Below are 18,628 nucleotides of genomic sequence, written 5' to 3'. Positions count from 1 at the left end.
AGTAGGAATGGAGCCCATTTGGTGAGTGTCTGCTTCCGTAGCTACCAATCCAGTTCTCTGGAAATGGCAGTTGTCAATGACAGTCAACGTTAAGGATTGAGAATGTTGTTTCCATTGTCTCTTGAGATCCCATTGAATGTGTCGCATGTGAAGTCTGGTATTGGACACTGTGTGAATCTATGCTGCCATATGCCCCAAGACTGTTAAGATTTGGCGAGCTGGCGGCGATTTGGTGAGTTGGAGCCGCCGGAAGAGTTGGCGCATGGTGAGTCTCCTGTCGTACGGTAGGAAGACCCTGTGTTTGGTTGTGTCCAGTAGGGCCCCTATGAATTGAATCTTTTGAGTGGGTTGTGGGTTGGTCTTTTGGTAATTAATGATCAGTCCCAATTTGTGGAGACGACGGACCGTGTCTCATGGAGATGTTGTAGCAGCGTGTTGGGGTTGGACGCCACTAGCAGCCAATCGTCAAGGAAAATTTATGATCCCTTGTTGACGGAGGAATGCCACCACTACTTCCATGCACTTGGTGAATACTCTGGGTACTGTCGAGAGACCAAAGGGAAGTACTTTGTATTGAAAGTACTGGTCATGGACTTGGAAGGACAGGTATTGCCAGGAGGGAGGAAGGATGCATTGGAATATGCAAGTACGCATCCTTGAGGTCTATGGAGCACATCCAAGCGTTGGGTGGGATCAGGGGCAATATGGATTTAAGAGAAATCATCTTGAATTTCTCCTTGACTATGAATTTGTTGAGTTCTCGGAGATCCAAGATAGGATGGAGATTCCCGGACGTCTTGGGTATGAGGAAGTAAAGGGAGTAGAAACCCGTGTTGTGGGTTGATGGAGGGAGGCGGCGAATTGCTTGTTGTTGTAGTAAGGATGCCACCTCCTCCTCCAATTGAGGGATATTGGATCTGGCGCCTTTGGACGTTAGCTGAGGGAGGGGCGGTGGGCGCAGGAATGGAATCCGATATCCCCAGCAGACAATGTCCAGCACCCACTGATCCAAGTTAATGTTCTCCCATTGCTGGATGTGAAACATTATGCCCCCCGCCAATACTAACTGTGGTGGTGGCATGACTACTTCTAAAAAGAGGGATTAGGCTTAGATGAAGTAGCAGGTGGTTGCGTTTGTGGTCATTGGGACCGCTGACTAACCCTGCGGTTTTGGTTTTTATTTTTTTCTATACCGGCATTCGTGAGAGTATCACATCATGCTGGTTTACAATAAACAGGGGGAGTGATAAAAGTTACAGTGAACGAAATAAATAACATGTGCTGAACGAAAACAATTACAGTTACAATAAAACAGGGAAAAGTACAACTGAGAGCAGAGAAAAGTGATAGTAAATTTAACAGAATGTATTAACCGAAATTTGATGGGGTACATTTACAGAGTTTATGGTATTTACTAGGTAGGACATGTCCATTTGATATTTTGTAGTTTGGTTGGTTTGGTTGGCTTTGCTGATGTGGTGGGTTGTTAGTACGGCGGTGGTCGGTACGACGCATATAGAAGATAAACCCGCCTTTGGAAAGGCTGTCGACGGGGTGGGGCATAGTACCTGCAGGATGAGGGATAAGACTGTGGAGTGGTCAGGGACTGCACCGCCACGGATTGCTCCTTGAGCTGAGCCACCATTTCTTGAAACCTGGAACCGAAGAGATAGTCTCCCCCTACAGGGTAAGTTGGCCAGTCTGTCGTAGACGTCGTCTCTGATCGCACTGGCACGGAGCCATGCCACTCGTCGTGCTGCAATCGAGGTAGCAGATGCTCGGGAGCAAACCTCAAACCCCTCATATACTGTGTGTAGCAGGTGTCGTATGGCTTCTTCGACGTCTTGAATCAAGGCAGGACCTCTGGAAGTTTGATCCTGGAAGTCTGAACTATCCTTGATACGTTGTACACATTCGTAAAGATATTGTACACTATAGAACTGATGGTGGTTGATGCGGGCCGCCAGCACGGTCGCCTGGAAGGTCTGCTTCGCAAATTCGTCCAAAGATCTCAGGTCTCTACCTGGGGGAGTTGCCGAATGGAGTCTGGATTTTTTTTAGCCTTTGCCATTGCTGATTCGACGACTAGAGAAGCATGGGGTAACTGTGGTGACGTGTAATAGTGGGATTTTTGCATTTTGAATTTCAGGTCGGTTTTTCTCGAGACTGCTGGAAGTGTGAAAGGGGTCTCTCAGGATCTTTCAAGGACTGTATCAAGTACCGTGTGCGGCAGCAGTGCGGTTGGTTCCGCTGGAAGATCGAAGATCTTCAATAATCCTAGGGTTTCTGCCCTAGGATCTGGTACCTTCTGAATATTTAGATTCAGAACCTTGCCCATCTTTTCTAAAAACTTGGGACAGGTGAGGTCCTCTGGCGGGGAATATGGTTCTTCTGGTTCCTCCGCCGGATCAGAAGGATATCTGGTAGATGAGTCGGGAGATGTAGGCTGCACATCCGGCGAATTGGTTGAGGCAGAAAGTCCGGAGATGGTGGCACCTAGATAGCTACTGGGAACGGCACTGGTGTCGGAGGCGATGTCGCACGCATCGGTGACAAGTGCACTAACAGCTGCGGAGACACAGCCCTACTACTGGGTGAGGTGGCCGGGAACTGGTAAGAAGCCTGCATGATCTCAAAGAATCCTGATAACGCTTGTGATAAACTGAAAAAAGCTTCCTGTATTTGAGGAGGCATGGACGGGTGTGGCGGTACAGTCGGATGAGGTTTCAATACTGCCGCCAAAAGGATATCTGAGTCTGGTGCAGACCTGCAATGTGTATGGGTGTGCAATATCTCTGATACCCTACGTTTTTTTTTTAAGTGGTTCTTGGAGCACATCTCTCCTGGTACGGTATTTGGAGGCAGAGGACAGATCAGAGAACAATCAGAGATGAAGAGGATGACGAGGGGGAATGAGGATTTGGTAGCTGGACTAGTCCTTCTTCAGATATGGAGGAGGAGTCTGGTGAATCGGGTCCCAGCGTGGAAAGAAATACGACAAGTGAGATAATCAAATTTGCAGATGATACAAAATTGTTCAGAGTAGTTAAATCACAAACAGATTATGATAAATTGCAGGAAGACCTTGTGAGACTGGAAAATTGGGCATCAAAATGGCTGATGAAATTTAATGTGAATAAGTGCAAGGTGATGCATATAGGGAAAAATAACCCATGCTATAGTTACACAATGTTAGGTTCCAAATTAGGTGCTACAACCCAAGAAAGAGATCTAGGCGTCATAGTGGATAACACATTGAAATCGTCGGTTCAGTGTACTGCGGCAGTCAAAAAAGCAAACAGAATGTTGAGAATTATCAGAAAGGGAATGGTGAATACAACGGAAAATGTCATAATGCCTCTGTATCGCTCCATGGTGAGACCGCACCTTGAGTACTGTGTACAATTCTGGTCGCTGCATCTCAAAAAAGATATAATTTCGATGGAGAAGGTACAGAGAAGGGCTACCAAAATGATAAGGGGAATGGAACAGCTCCCCTATGAGGAAAGACTGAAGAGGTTAGGACTTTTCAGCATGGAGAAGAGATGGCTAAGGGGGGATATGATAGAGGTGTTTAAAATCATGAGAGGTCTAGAACGGGTAGATGTGGATCGGTTATTTACTCTTTCTGATAATAGAAAGACTAGGGGACACTCCATGAAATTAGCATGTGGCACATTTAAAACTAATCTGAGAAAGTTCTTTTTTATTCAACGCACAATTAAACTCTGGAATTTGTTGCCAGAGGATGTGGTTAGTGTAGTTAGTATTAGAGATGTGAATCGGAACTGAAATCGGATCCGATTCTGGTTCCGATTCACATCTATAGAGAGATTCACATCTATAGAGATGTGAATCGGAACTGAAATCGGATCCGATTCTGGTTCCGATTCACATCTCTAGTTAGTATAGCTGTGTTTAGAAAAGTATTGGATAAGTTCTTGGAGGAGAAGTCCATTACCTGCTATTAATTAAGTTGACTTAGAAAATAGCCACTGCTATTACTAGCAACGGTAACATGGAATAGACTTAGTTTTTGGGTACTTGCCAGGTTCTTATGGCCTGGATTGGCCACTGTTGGAAACAGGATGCTGGGCTTGATGGACCCTTGGTCTGACCCAGTATGGCATATTCTTATGTTCTTATATTCCACGTGATGCGAGTGGCTCTATTCTAGTGGGGGGAGGTATGAATCTGGTGTCTCACGTCCCCTTTCTTCTTTTTTGTGGGCGGCAAAGGAGACAGATTCGATGGCCTCGACGAATCTGTTCTAGCGGGTGGCAAATACGTTGTCCGCGTCGTGTCCTCCCGTATTGTCGACGCAGTATGCGTCGACGGTGCAGGTTTAGGTGCCGTGGAAGTCTGCGCCGGGCGATGCATCGGAGTCGCAGTCGACGCATGGAGTTTCTTTTGCTCAGACAGCTTTGACTTGTGCGTCAGTTGCGGAGATGGCGCATGCGTCATCATCTGCGCCGATCCCCGAAGGGGTTGGTGCGTCATGCACCGGAGAGCTTGGCGCATGCGATATTTCGCAGGCCCGTGGCTCCATTGCTGGTCACCACTTCGACGTGTCCTACGCTTTTCGGCACTGGACTTTGGGTCCGGGTTGGGTCTCACCCTCGGAGCATCTCTTTTCAGCTCTTCAGCCCATGCTCACCTCCAGGCCTGTAGGTGGAGGGCTCCACGGAGGACGCTTGATGCTGCGGAGGGGACGCAAACATGGCCGGACCCTTTCCACATGGACAGGGTTTGAACCCTGAGGGCTGGGGGACCTCCTTCCTACGTGGTCTCTCATTTTTTCAAATTTGGCTTCTTTCTTCAGAAAAAAAAAAACTGAGGTCTAAAGCTCCGCATGCGATCCCGTGTGCTGAAAAAGACTGAGGAGAGTCGATTCGAGCGCAGGAAACCACGCGCAGCCTCAGAGCAAAGCTCTGACATCACTTGAAGCTCCGTCTCCCTGGCTCTGATGGACACTTCTCATGACAGCATGGCTAATTCAGCCCTGCTATCGACGGGAAACAGGAATTTTATACAAGTGCCACTTTCTTCTAATTTTCATGTAAAATGAATACTTAAAGGAGATAAATTCATTTTTCTTCTTTACTCTTCCCAATTAGAAATTTTCTAGTTGGGAAACCTGTAGCAATTTAAACTTCTCCTTAGATTGTGTCTTGGATACATAACTAGATTTTTGAGTTTAAATGTGGAGTCTAGGTCTCAAAGTATTTAAGAGTATGGATGGCAGATTTGATTGCTAGATAGAATTCTTTAACTGATTTTGAATCATCCCCCTTCTTAATTGTGGATCTGCTGCAACTGTTATTGGCTCTAAGTCTTGCTGCTTTTTTTTTTATTTTTTAATTATTTTATTCCTAGTTATATATGGTTATAAATGCTTTGAATTCAATGTATATTTGAATTTTTTTTTTTAAGTACATCAAAGCTGTATTAAACATTTTTAGCAGACACTGTTTGCTCAGCATACTTTTGAAACACTGCAAAGTAACATTATAATTTTTTTTTGGATTTTTGTTCCCAAAATACCTGAAAATGAATGAGGAAATTACTCACCTGATAATTTCATTTTCCTTAGTGTAGACAGATGGACTCAGGACCAATGGGTATTGTGCTCTCCTGAGTCAGATTTCAAAGCTGATGTCACTCTACATATACCCGTGCAGTAAGCTTAGCTCTTCAGTATTCTCCTCTGAAAAGCCATTGTGGATATATGTTTGTTTAAATAGCTTGATTAAATTTGAACTGGTTCAACTGATTTCCCACTGGAGACCGCCAGTGTATTCAATCAATTAACGCAGACACCAGACCAACTATGGGTGTCTTGAACTAGGGGTAGGCCATGGCTTACCCGTATTTGCTTAATCTCGAGATTTGTTATCAGAGGTTCTCGTTTTCTGGGGCAGCCTTGGGCGGGATGCTGAGTCCATCTGTCTACACTAAAGAAAATAAAATTATCAGGTAAGTAATTTCTCCATTTCCTAGCTTGTAGCCAGATGGACTCAGGACCAATGGGATGTACAAAAGCTACTCCCTGCCAGGGTGGGAGGCTGCCCGTGGCCCACTTAGTACTGCCCTTGCAAAGGCTGTGTCCTCCCAGGGCCTGAACTTTCAGGCGGTAGAACCTGGAAACGGTGTGTATGGAGGACCACGTCGCCGCTCGACAGATCTCGGCAGTCGACAGCAGCTTGGTTTCCACCCAGGATACTGCCTGGGCCCTCATAGAATGAGCCTTAACTTGTAGAGGTAAGGGCTTTCCTGCCTCTGTGTAGGCCGCCTTGATTACTTCTTTGATCCAGTGGACTATGATCGCTGGTGAGGCCGCTTCCCCTAGTTTCTTCCCGCTGTGAAGAACGAACAGGTGGTCCATTTTGCGCACAGGTTCCGATGTTTCCAGGTATCGGACTAGGAGTCTGCAGACGTTTAGATGGCAAAGAAGATGCAAGTCTTCCGAGTCCTTAGGTTCATCTGGAGATGGTAACAAGATGATTTGGTTCAAGTGAAACTGGGAAACCACTTTTGGTAAAAAGAAGGAGACAGTGCACAGTTGTATGGTTCCAGGTGTGAAGCTAAGGAACGGTTCCCAACAGGATAGTGCCTGAAGTTCGGAGGTGCGACAAGCTGAACATGTTGCCACCAAGAAAGCAGTCTTCAATGTTAAGAGACGTAGTGACAGACCGCCTGTTGGTCTGAAGGAAGCCCCCGCTAGGAAGTTTAATACTAGATTGAGATTCCATAGAGGCTCCAGCCACTTTAGGGATGGTCGGAGTTATTTAACCCCTTTCAGGAAGCGGGACACATCTGGATGGGTTGATAGCTTGATACCATCCTCTTCGGCTCTAAAGCAGGCCAGCTCGGCAACTTGGACCTTGAGGGAGTTGGGTGACAACCCCTTCTTCATACCGTCCTGCAGGAACTCCAGAATTATGGGAACTTTAGTTGTCCACGGGAAAGTCTCGCAGTCCTCACACCAGGCCTCGAATACTCTCCAGATCTGTACGTAAGATAGGGATGTGGAGAACTTGCATGCTCGGAGCAGGGTGTCAATCACTGCCTTTGAGTGACCGCGCTTCTTCGGGCTAGTCCTTTCAAGGGCCAGACCATAAGAGAGAATCGAGACGGATCTTCGTGGAGGATCCGGCCCGGCCGGAAAAGGTCCCTGTGTGGAGGTAGGCACAGAGGGTTCCCCGCAAGTAGCCTTCGTGTGTCTGCGTACCATGGTCTTCTTGGCCAGTCCAGGGCGACTAGTAGAACTAGCCACCTGTGATTCTCTATCTTGTGGGTGGACCCTGCCCAGTAATGGCCAAGGAGGGAAGGCATGCAGAATGTCTTCCTCTAGCCAGGTCTGGAGGAGAACGTCGATTCCTAGGGATGTGGTTCTCGTCTGCGGCAGAAGAACCTGGGAACTTGGGCACTGAGACGGGTGGCCAGTAGATCCATGGCTGGGAGGCCCCAGCAATTTACTATCAGTTGGTAGGCTGTGGCCGACAGCGTCCATTCTCCCAGGGGTCCAGGGTCTCTCTGCTGCAGTAGTCTGCTGAGACATTGTCTTTTCCCACGATGTGGAAGGCAGAGATCCCTTGAAGGTTTATTTCTGCCCATGCCATGAGGGGTTCTATTTCCAGAGATACCTGCTGGCTCTTGGTTCCTCCCTGGCTGTTGACATAAGCAACTGTTGTAGCGTTGTCAGACCTTATCCTGATTGATTTTCCACGGAGTCTGTGACCGAATCGCAGGTACGTTAGTCTGACTGCTCGTGCTTCAAGGCGGTTTATATTCCAATCAGCCTCTTTCTTGTTCCACTGTCCCTGGGTCGTCAGATCCTGACAGTGGGCTCCCCACCCTCGCAGGCTCGCATCCGTAGTGAGCAATATCCAGTTTGTGGGGATAGGCTTACTCTTCAACTTAGGTGGTCTTCTTGTAGCTACCCTTGGAGCTGGGTCCGAACCTCTGCTGGTAGCTGGAGGTGAATTGAGTAGTCCTGGGACAGTGGGTTCCATAGTGACAGTAGGGAGCGCTGGAGCAGACGCATATGGGCCCTTGCCTACGGAACGGCCTCCAGGGTTGATGCCATGGGGCAGAGGACTTGATGCATTGGTCATCAATCGTCGCAATTGTTCCATCAATTTCCTTCTCCTTGTAGGTGGGAGGAAGACTGTTCTGTTAGGTGTTGAACCGGGCTCCCAGGTAATCTAGTGACTTGAGAGGGCTGTAGACTGCTTTTGCTCATGTTCACCATCCACCTGAGTTCCTGCAATAGGCTCTTGACTCTGCTGGTCACCTGTCAGCTCTTCTCCGGAGAGTTTGTCCACATCAGACAGTTGATGGATGGATGGATGGTCCTCACCATAGTTCGTCAGGGGTATCAACTAAATTTCAGAGAAATCCCGGAGCACTCTCCTCCATGTCCATCGTGGGGTTTGTCCGCCCAGCAGAACATACTTTAACAGAGCTCTCAGCCCTCCTAACGTCGAAAGCCTATGTGAACACAACTTCTTCATTCTCTATAATTCTATCAGGGTCTTGTTTCCAGTGTTTTTTCCGGTACAGTTTCCAGTGGATGGGGCATGCCACCTCAATGTGCCCTTTCGTATATAGGCTAATACCAGAATGTTACACTGAGCAACGAAATTATTACACTTTCACACACTACCACTTGCAGAATGAGCTACTGAACTCATAACAGGAAATCAGCACAGTTGCAAGTAAATTTTCAAAAGGCTACGTGCATAAATTTCAAGGTTGCTGCACACATTTTACAACAGGCCCAGTACGCGCCAAAGTGCTGGACCTCTCAGAAGGGGCAGGCTGGGGGCAGTGCCATTAGCTGCTGTTGTGGGAAAGTGCATGTCGGCAGCTGGCCGGTGCTCGGAGTCTACTGCTGCTCCTTTGGAGCAACAAGGTAAAACACAACAAAAATTATTACAGCTAGGAAAGGGTTAGGCATCGGGGAGGAGAGAGCAAAGGGTAGGAAGGTTAGGTAGGGGTATAGGGAACTGTAGAAGTCCTACTTGCGTTGCCGCAAATTGTCTTAAAATCCCGCTCCATCCCCCCCGCCACCATATGTGCGCACAGATATTGTATTTTATAACATGCGTGCGCCGACATGCGCATGTTATAAAATTGCCATGACCATGTATGCATGCCAGGAAATGGACATACATGGACGTGTGCGCATTTTTAAAAAATCTACCCCTTGTTGTTTGGTCATTTGTAACTGTTTTTAAAGTATATTCGTTTTTCTATACGCCACCTAAGATGCTGGATGATGCGGACTATAAATTTTAAAGATACATACATATACTAATCTCCCATGAGATGTGCAACTGTTTCCAGTGATGTTTTACTGAATCTGCATTTGTATACAATTGTTGCCGTACCTAGTTCCCACTGTATTAATGCTTTTTCTGATTATTTTTCTTTGTTTGCTGGTTTGACTCTTTAAAAAGAGAGTTTCTCTCTCATTTTGTAAATTCTGTTGCCTGTTTATCCATGCATGTGGGTAGATCATCAATTATTCCTTTTACTCACTGGAACACCTGTCCAAGTTTAAAAGGTGGAGACTAGTTTTGGGCCTTCTCTTTCACAAGTCAGTACTTTAAGCATTTCAGCCATTGATGCTACTCGATATGCCTGCAGACCTACTATAACCTCTTTCTATGTGAATCTGTTTCTATAAGGCTCATACTGCTTTTAGCTTTTGAAATGTGACAATTTCAGAATACATTGGTTCTTACAGATTACTTGGTGGGCTCTAGACTCCTGCAAGGGAAGGTTTATTTTCTGGAAGGCTGTTCCACAGTGGTCAACAAAGTCCTAAGGATAGGACAGTGGCATTTTATCAATTTGATTGCATCCTTTACCTCATTAACATAAGGGGTTTTTTTAGCCTATAAAGGGAAACCTGCTGTGGACATCTTCACACAGACCAGATGCCCTAAGCTAAGTCTTCTTAATCTAATAGCTACTGAGGTGACAGATGAACTGTCAAAAGCTTCATAAGCCTATCTTACAAGATGCTTCCCATACTCCTCAGCATTGGCGAAGTAGTCTAGGAATTTGAAAGATTATCTGTGAAAGGCCTGCGCATTTAACACACTCATACTTAAAAACAGCAATATATAAAGTTGATAGACTCCAATTCTAGAGTTTGGCAGCATGTCTTGGTACACTTTCTTTACAATATAATCCATGGACTTTGGACCTTTACCTGATGGAAGTATGAGTGTACCTTTGAATGCTTTACTTTTTTCAGAGCAGACTCCACAACCACAGTGATGTCACAGCTGCACAACACTGAATCCTGTGAGGGGGGATTGTGCACCTTATATCTAGCTTCCTTACCAGTGGGGCACAAGATACCAGGTTGCACCATACTCTCATCTGAAGCTCCTGGAGTAGTCTGAGTATGGGTACTGCTACAGCATCTTTCAGAACATCAATAAAGTATAGCAGTGTTTCTCAATCCGGTCCTCAGAGACCACCTGACCAGTCTGGATTTTGGGGAATTCACAATGAACGTGCATACAAATATATTTCAATTGCATGCATGCGTCTCTCATGCATATTCATTGTGGATAACTTGAAAACCCAATTGGTCAGGCGGTCCTTGAGAACCATTGCTGTAGCAGACCATAAACATCTAACTTAGGTTTTTTTTATCTTCTTGGACTGTGAAGGGGCCTTCCTTAGCCATTTTCTGTAAAAATATTAATAGGACAGGTCCACTAGTGGTGAAATATTCCTGGGTAATGGGTGTCCCACATACTCTTCTCTAACCGCATAACCCAAAGACTGTACAGACTCTTTTGCAGGAGGACTCCCATCCCTTTAAAGGAGTAAAATTGTTCTTGAATACATGGTACTTCTGACCTCCTGGCATAGATACCTGAAGAACCTGTAGTGCTTTTCTCATCTGCCTTGAGTGCCTTAGGTGGCGTGAGGATTTAGGAGCTGCCATCTTGTACCCCCTGAACTACCAGCTCCTGGGGACATTCTGTCGCAATGACAGCAATTAGGGATGTCATGGTCTGGTCCCAGACAGCAGTAATCTTTAGTTGGCCTGTATAAGATAAGATATCTTATACCAACAGGGTCATTTCTTGACACCCCTAGGCATACAGACGAGTCAGTCTGCTACATTGAAGGGCTTTTTTTTTTTTTTTTTACTTTCACTGTGAGGGAAAGGGAGAGAAATTGGAGGGGAAAAAGAACAAATGAAGTACTCAATGCCAAAAAGAGAAAAAAAAAATCTTGAGTTCATCAAAAACTGCATCTGTACAATAACTCGAACTATATTAGAATGAAGGACTCAAGAGGTAGCAGTTGTTCAGAAAGTCCTGCACATTTAGAAAAACCTCTAGGTTTTCTGAGCTGTGAGAAAGCTATCCATGTTGCCACCATTGAATATCACCCACTTGTGTGACTAACTCACCCTACTTGTTGACAAAATCAAATTACTGTAGTATTATGGACATCGATTAGGCTCTTACCTTTGGACTGCTAGGATCTCATGGTTCTTACCTGTACCCACATGATTTGTGTGTGTCCCTGTTTCTCATATGGGGATAGAGGTTTCTCTATTTGGGTATATAACTTTTTGGTCAATCAAAAAAAAAAACCAAAAAACCCAACCAACCACCTAGTAACATTTTTGCTCTATTTGTTATTTGAACAGCGCACTGTATCCTTTGTAGTTATCTACCCTAAGCCAGAAAGTTATTATGAAAATATAACTTACATCAAGCTCAAAGAAAAAGTCCTGCTGCTTGGATGCAATCTCATAGTCTGCTCTCAGCGCAAGATCATGGACTTTCAGGCATTCTCCCAGATCCATCCTCTGAAAATGGACCACAAAAATATCTGGTTGTAAAAGAAACTTTATGATAAAACTGAACTTTCCATTTCAATTGCCTCCCTCATATCCTCTTTCCACACCACACACTCAACCCTCACTGTAACCCTACCCAACCCCTGTCACCATTTGCCAGTCTAATGCACCTGAATTATGATATCTAATTTCCCTGCATCATTCAATTGCTTTGGCAGAGACACCTAGAGATTTAAAGTGCACAGAATTGCCTTCCAACGCAGTGCTTTCCCACATTCTCAGGCTAAGCACTAGAATAATCTCCAACGAGCAGGATGAAGCATATTACACACACTTTTAAATACAGTACATATACCTCCCACTGGTGGAGAGATGTTACTTGAACAAATCTAAAAATAAACTAAAGATCAATTGATAGTTAAGAATTTTTAGTCAAAATATTAAATAATCAGCAAGACCTCTTATAAGCTCCTTTCCGACATTAGTGTAAGTCATTAAAGCAAATACAGACTGCCATATTCACCTCAATAGAACAAGATCGACCACTTAGAAGGGAAGATTGAATTCCAGACAATACTGCCCATAGCTAGGTTCCACGGTCTCCTGTGAGTCTGCAGCAGAGGCCATAAAATTTAGGCCACAGAAGTCAATTGCAAGGTCCATACACAGAATCGTGGGAGACCAGAAGGAGAAGATGACTGGGCCATTTGGGCACATTGAGGTTATGTGAAGTTGCATATAGCCTGCCCTCTCCCCTCACTATACAGCCAGGAGGAGATATAATTGGAGGAGAATGGTAGTGCCTCTGGTTCTTGTCCTCTACTACCTGGACCTAACTCGGGGTTTGATGCCATGCAGTTCAAATACTGAGCAGCAGAGAACATGCAGCCAAGGCACAGTTGCTCTCCTCCTCCTACTGCCCAATCAGGGTAAGGAGAGAACTGGTAGGGAGGGGGAGAGAGAAGGATGACAGTTGGCATGGGGAGGTGAAAATAATCATGAGAGGAGGGTGAGAAATGGGATAAGGAATAGATGGGCAGGTGAGAAAGGTGATGGGGTGAATGCAGGATGACAGAGGGGAATTCAGTACTAAGTGTGTGTGTGTATAGGTATGGATACATCAGCACCAAATGGGAAAGGATAGTGAAAGAGGTATCATTCCCTTTCATCACCCTATCTTCAATCTCTGCCTCCACCCAAGCTGATGCCCTTTCTTTCTTCCCTGCACCAATCACTTCTCCTCTTCCCCTCCCCTCAAAAAAAAAAAAATCACTCAAATGAGAACAAAATTATCCAGACATAAGAAAAGTTGAGAAACTTTTTTTTTTTTTTTTTTACAAAATGTCAGTTTATGGAAATATACCACATAAGTGCAGCAGAATTTCAAAAACACTGCTGCAGAAGCTACTCCCAAGCTACAGCATGAACCTGATAACTCTGGCTATGGTCTTTACAAAATAATTCTTTGTTGCTATTTTCTCATGTAAGTAGAGAAGATAACTGCTGTTATGGCAAACTATGATGCCAATAAGCAGTGCTGAGAGTGTGTCTCAAAGACAGTGCCCCTCCAGCTCTCAGCCTAGTGAGGGTCCCTTAGGTCATTCAGGCATGTCTGGGAAAGGCAAGAAAATGGGAAAAAATAAAACAAGAAAGTCAAAACCATGCATATGAATGGATTTTGTAGCACTTTTCAACTTTTCACCGATCAGGTTCTAGTAAATTTCAGTGGGACATGGAAGTTTGAAACATCAATCCACTGTAAAGAAAGTTATTGCACCTCTGGATAGACATACTGAACTACTACAAAAGTTCCTTTAAAAACCCCAAAGACATTGCACTGGCTCCAGAGCAACAGCCACAAGCTGGGCAGTGTGAGGTGGATGGGCAGGTCACAAGAATAAAAAAAAAAAAGATGAATGTCCTCGATGATAGGCTGTGGAAGCAGGGAGAGTTTCCTGCAATTTTGTGCCAGTTTCCAAGGCCACAAAATCTTGGAAGTCTGGGGTCCTACTTATTAATAGCTCAGATGGAACAGCTTCTAGTCAAACAGAACTATGTTTTAAGTGGTTAGCCTCTTTCAGCCCAAATGAAATGCACATCAACACAGCACTTTGCCTTTCATAACTGGAAGGGGTAGAAGAGAAAAATATTAATGTTATGTGCCTAACACTTTCAAAATTCAGGGCAACCAGGGTTTTTCCCATTTAGTGCTGTCCACTTTCATTAACTAACCTGGCTTTACAACCGAAATCTTGTGGCCATGGGACAGAGAATAGGGTCCCCCCAGAACCTGCTACACATGTCTTCCTGTGCCAGCCAGTAGCTGCTGCTGAAAATCATCCAGGACTCCCTACTCCTTGCTGTAGATATTTTCTTTTTCTTGGAACCTCTTAGAGCATCTTTTCTTCCACTATTTCTGATTTCTTTCAAACAGTTATATTCTTTATCTATCTCCTAGCCCTGTAAAACTTCAGTTCATCTTATATTTTTCAGAATGCTTAAGATCTACCCTTCCTCTTTTTAAATAAAAGGAATCTGAAGGATGGTAGAAAATTAAATTTCACTTGCACGTCCAAAGTTTTATTTGAGTCACCATTTACAAGTTGGCCAAAGAGACACCGTCTCTGTCCAATGGCCAGGAAAAAAAAATTATGCAGAAATCTAATTCCTGAACACAATTAAAATGTGTAACATCACAGATCATGAAATGCAAGTTCTAGCAGGCTCTATTGAACAGCTGATGGAATGCCAGAGCAGTTAAGAGTTAAAATGCATTATAGTATTTTTTAATTTTTTCAACTAAAAGCAATTCTAACTTGGCAGCAGCTTAAAAGTACAGAAAATTGCTCTGCTTTTTACAGAATAAAAGAGTTGCTTACCTGTAACAGGTGTTCCTAGAGGACAACAGGATGTGAGTCCTCACAGATGGGATGACTTCATCTGATGGAGCCCAGCCTGGAAAACTTATGTCAGAGTTTCTGGAACTTTGTGCCTCACTGAGCACACCCCATGCATGCCACGCATCCACACGGATGCCCTTCAGACTTGTATTTTTAGCAGAAAAAAAAAACCAAAACAAAACCACAGAAACCAACTGTGAGGTAGGTGGGTTTTTGAGGGCTGTGCTTGGAGAACACCTGTTTCAGGTAAGCAATTCTGCTTTCTCAGAAGACAAGTAGGATGGCAGCCTTCACAAGCGGGAATCCTTAGCTACAGGCTGCTACCAACAAAAACAGAAAAAAAAGGGGGGGGGGGAAACAAGAAGTGCCAATGGGTACAATATTTTGGATGACAAAAGTATTTTTTCCATTTTATACCTAACCTGCAAGGGACAGCCTGAAACAAAAACAACAGGCTCTAGAAGGGAAAGAAATTGGATTATATACCTGAAACTCCACATGACAGATTAGCCAAACAGTAGTGAGATGTGAATGAATGACGACAACTTGAGATCTCCTCCACGTGACTGGTCGCAGACGAGCCACTAATGCTGCCAAGGCTCGTACAATGTGAGCCTTGATATGGACAAGATCAAGCTCCCCTGGGCACAACAGGAGATACAATCTGATAGTTAATTAGATAAGAGTGTTTGGCAATGGCTATCCCCAGTTTGCTAATATCAAAAGAAATAAAAAGCTGGGTGGACTTTCCATGGGCTTCAGTCTGCACCATGTAGACAACCAAGGCTCTTTTGCAATCCAAACGGTGCAGTGTGTGTTCACCTTGGTGGACATGTGGCCATGGGAAAAATGTTGTAAGGTCAATTGACTGGTTAAAATGGAATTCCAACACCACCTTAAGCAAAAACTTTGGATTGGTGTGCAAGACCACCTTATGATACGTTACTAGAGCTTAAAGCACACTGACCGTGCGCTAAAGTGACCGCCACCAAAAATACAACCTTCCAGGTCAGGTACTTCAGGTCACAGGAATGCATGGGCTCAAAGGGAGCGTTCATCAGCTGAACAAAACCAAGCTGGGATCCCAAGACATGGCAGGTGGCCTGATTGGAGATTTCAAATGAAGCAGGCTTTGCATCAACTGGACAACCAAAGGCTACACGGAGATGAGTTTACCTTCTACATGATTATGGTAGGTGCCAACTGCATGAAGATGAACTCTGAGTTGGTCTTAAAGCCAGACTCTGATAGATGTAGAAGGTAATCAAGCTGTTTTTGAGTGGAGCCAGAGAAACGATCTAGGGTCTTATGTGCACACTGCAAAGCAAACCTACTCCACTTAAAGCCATAGGACTTTATAGTGGAATACTTTCTTGAAGCCAAAAGAACTTAACACATCTTCAGATAGATCAAGGGGTTTCAGGGTCAACCTCTCAACGTCCAGGCAGTGAGTGCCACAAACCTGAAGTTGGGATGGTGCAAACCCTGATCAATGAAGTCTGGGGAAGGCCCCAGTCTGATTAGTTCTTTGATGGATATCTCCCTAAGGAGTACCGAAAGAGGGCTATATCATAGCCCCCACCCCCTGTCTTTGAGCTACAATATCAGAAGTGTTTTAGGCTAGTTTTCTCTGCCCACCCCCCCTCTCTGGAACAGAAGAGTGGTACCTTCCTGTTCTGAGGGGGGGGGGGGGGGGAAATAAACAGATCCACTACAGGTGTGCCCTTCTGGCAGAATATCTGATTTGCTACACCAACACCCCCCCCCCCCCAAAGTCCCAGGACATTTCATGGGGTTCTAAGGGCTGACTCAGTCAGGACACTCTCCACGCCATCCAGGTATGTGGCCCTGAGAACTACCCACGAAGAGATGGCCCAGATTCATGACTGGACAACTTCCTGGCACAAGAACTGAGATCCTGTGCATCCCTGCTTGTTGATGTAATACATCTTAATCTGGCTGTCAATTTGAACCAGAATGAATTTGAAGGACAACAGATTATTGAAAGCATTTACAGCATACTAGATCACTCAGCTCCACGAAGTTTATCTAATAGAACATCTTCCGAGCAGACCAGAAACACTGGGTGCAGAACCCCTCTATATGAGTTCCCAACCCAGGGTGGACACATTTGTTGTAAGGACAATTTATATGAGTATTTTGGTTTCATGTCACAGATGCTGTCCCATAGGTTCTGAGTGGCCTGTAGCCACTGTGACCTGAAAGTCCATTGGGCTCTCCTCATATGGAAGCGTGCAAGGGAGTAACATGTACAGTTGACACTATGAGGCCCAATGGCTTCAACACATCCTATGCTGACATCTGCTTACTCATCTGGATACCTTCCACTGTGGACATCAGGGTGATAGCCTTTTGTTACAGAAGGAAAGCTTTTGCCCAAGTCACGTCTTAACAGAGCTCTGATAACTCCAATTGATGTGGCAGGCTCAGAGGAGACTTGGGTACTGATATGCTGGCCCTGGGATAAAGCTTCTACAACAAAGTCCAAAAGCAAAGAATGCACAAGTAGGATTGTCTGAATTATCAGGAAGGCTACTCACCATGTAAAAATGTTGCAGTAATTTTGTTATGGATTTGACAGTTGCTTAGTTTTGCTTGTAAGTATTACTATCCTTAACATAAGGCATGGGGGTAACAGGCACAGAGCAGCAGTTACTACCCTTAACAGACACATGGTGGTAACCTGAACCGAGCAGCAGTTGCTACCACAGGAAGCTTGCTGGGCAGACAGGATGGACCATTTGGTCTTTTTCTGACGACAATACTATGTTACTATGGGCCAGATTCATTAAGGCTTTTTCTCCCATTTTGTGTCTTTTAGAAAAAACCTTTAGTGATTACTAACACTAATAATTCCAACACCCATATGGTCATGTACATCTACTCTACTGCACTCTCTTAACCAGCCAGTAATCCAGATAGGGATACATGTGTACCCCACACTTGTGTAGATGTGCCACCACTACAGCAAGTTATTTGGTGAAGACATGTGAGGCTAATGCTATGCCAAACGGCAGCATGCGATAATGAAGGTGACAGTCTCCCTCAACGAAGCTGAGATATTTCCTGTGACTGGGGAATTTCTCTATATGGGTTTAAGCATCCTTTAGATCAGGGCTTCCCAAACCATAGTCAGGACCCCAAATGGGATAACAAAAGTTTTAGCTAGGGTCGCAGGTGCCTCGAATGGCAACACACTTTAGACACCAGTAGCAGCATTAGTAGTGGATGTCAGCATATGGCCCGTGAGCCAGCACGCACAGGCCTTGCAGTGGTACCACCCTTGCATGAGTTTCTGTAGTAACTGAAAACCCTGCACAAGAAGAGATCAGGGTCATTGGTTCTGAACAGACTTTCATTGCTAATGCTGCATCTGCCTGCAGATCACCACTGGGCTTAGGACCAGCCATGATGAGAGAAGAGGGCTGAGTGTGCAGGGGCTAGTGGAGACTACTGCTGCTCCTCTATCATCATCCATCACTAAACCTATACAAGATAAAAATGATGCCAGTCATCAGCCTGCCCTCTTTTCCCCACTCGATGGCATCCACCTTTAGTCTGGGCCCAAAGGAAAATATTGCTGCTGACCTTGGTCAGGGGCATACTGAGAGAAGGAGCTGTCAGAAGCGAGGGATCAGATGCAGGAGGATTGGATCAGCTAGAAAGGAATTGGCAGTGGAAAGTGAGAGAGGAGAAATGAAAGAAACATGACTACACCTTGAATACTGTGTACAATTCTGGTCGCCGTATCTCAAAAAAGATATAGTTGCAATGGAGAAGGTACAGAGAAGGGCAACCAAAATGATAAAGGGGATGGAACAGCTCCCCTATGAGGAAAGGCTGAAGAGGTTAGGGCTGTTCA

At 45.0% G+C, this 18,628-nt stretch overlaps 1 protein-coding gene across 8 annotated transcripts in view; it reads right to left on the bottom strand.

The window, feature by feature from the left end:
* The window catches only part of LOC115084931 (putative RNA-binding protein Luc7-like 2), a 291,251-nt gene that overhangs the window by 227,382 nt on the left and 45,241 nt on the right, over positions 1 to 18,628 (bottom strand). For 7 of the 8 annotated variants that reach the window (XM_029590358.1, XM_029590359.1, XM_029590363.1 and 4 more), the window contains one exon: positions 11,756 to 11,854. The exons of the other annotated variant lie outside the window; for it this stretch is intronic. In XM_029590358.1, the coding sequence (XP_029446218.1) occupies positions 11,756 to 11,854 (99 nt within the window). The remainder of the gene's footprint in view (positions 1 to 11,755; positions 11,855 to 18,628) is intronic. 8 annotated transcript variants of the gene reach the window in all.

This window comes from Rhinatrema bivittatum, chromosome 2 (assembly GCF_901001135.1).
Source record: "Rhinatrema bivittatum chromosome 2, aRhiBiv1.1, whole genome shotgun sequence".
Lineage (NCBI taxonomy): Eukaryota > Metazoa > Chordata > Amphibia > Gymnophiona > Rhinatrematidae > Rhinatrema > Rhinatrema bivittatum.
The sequence above is the reverse complement of the archived record's forward strand: the minus strand, read 5'-3'. Positions and strand labels throughout refer to the sequence as shown.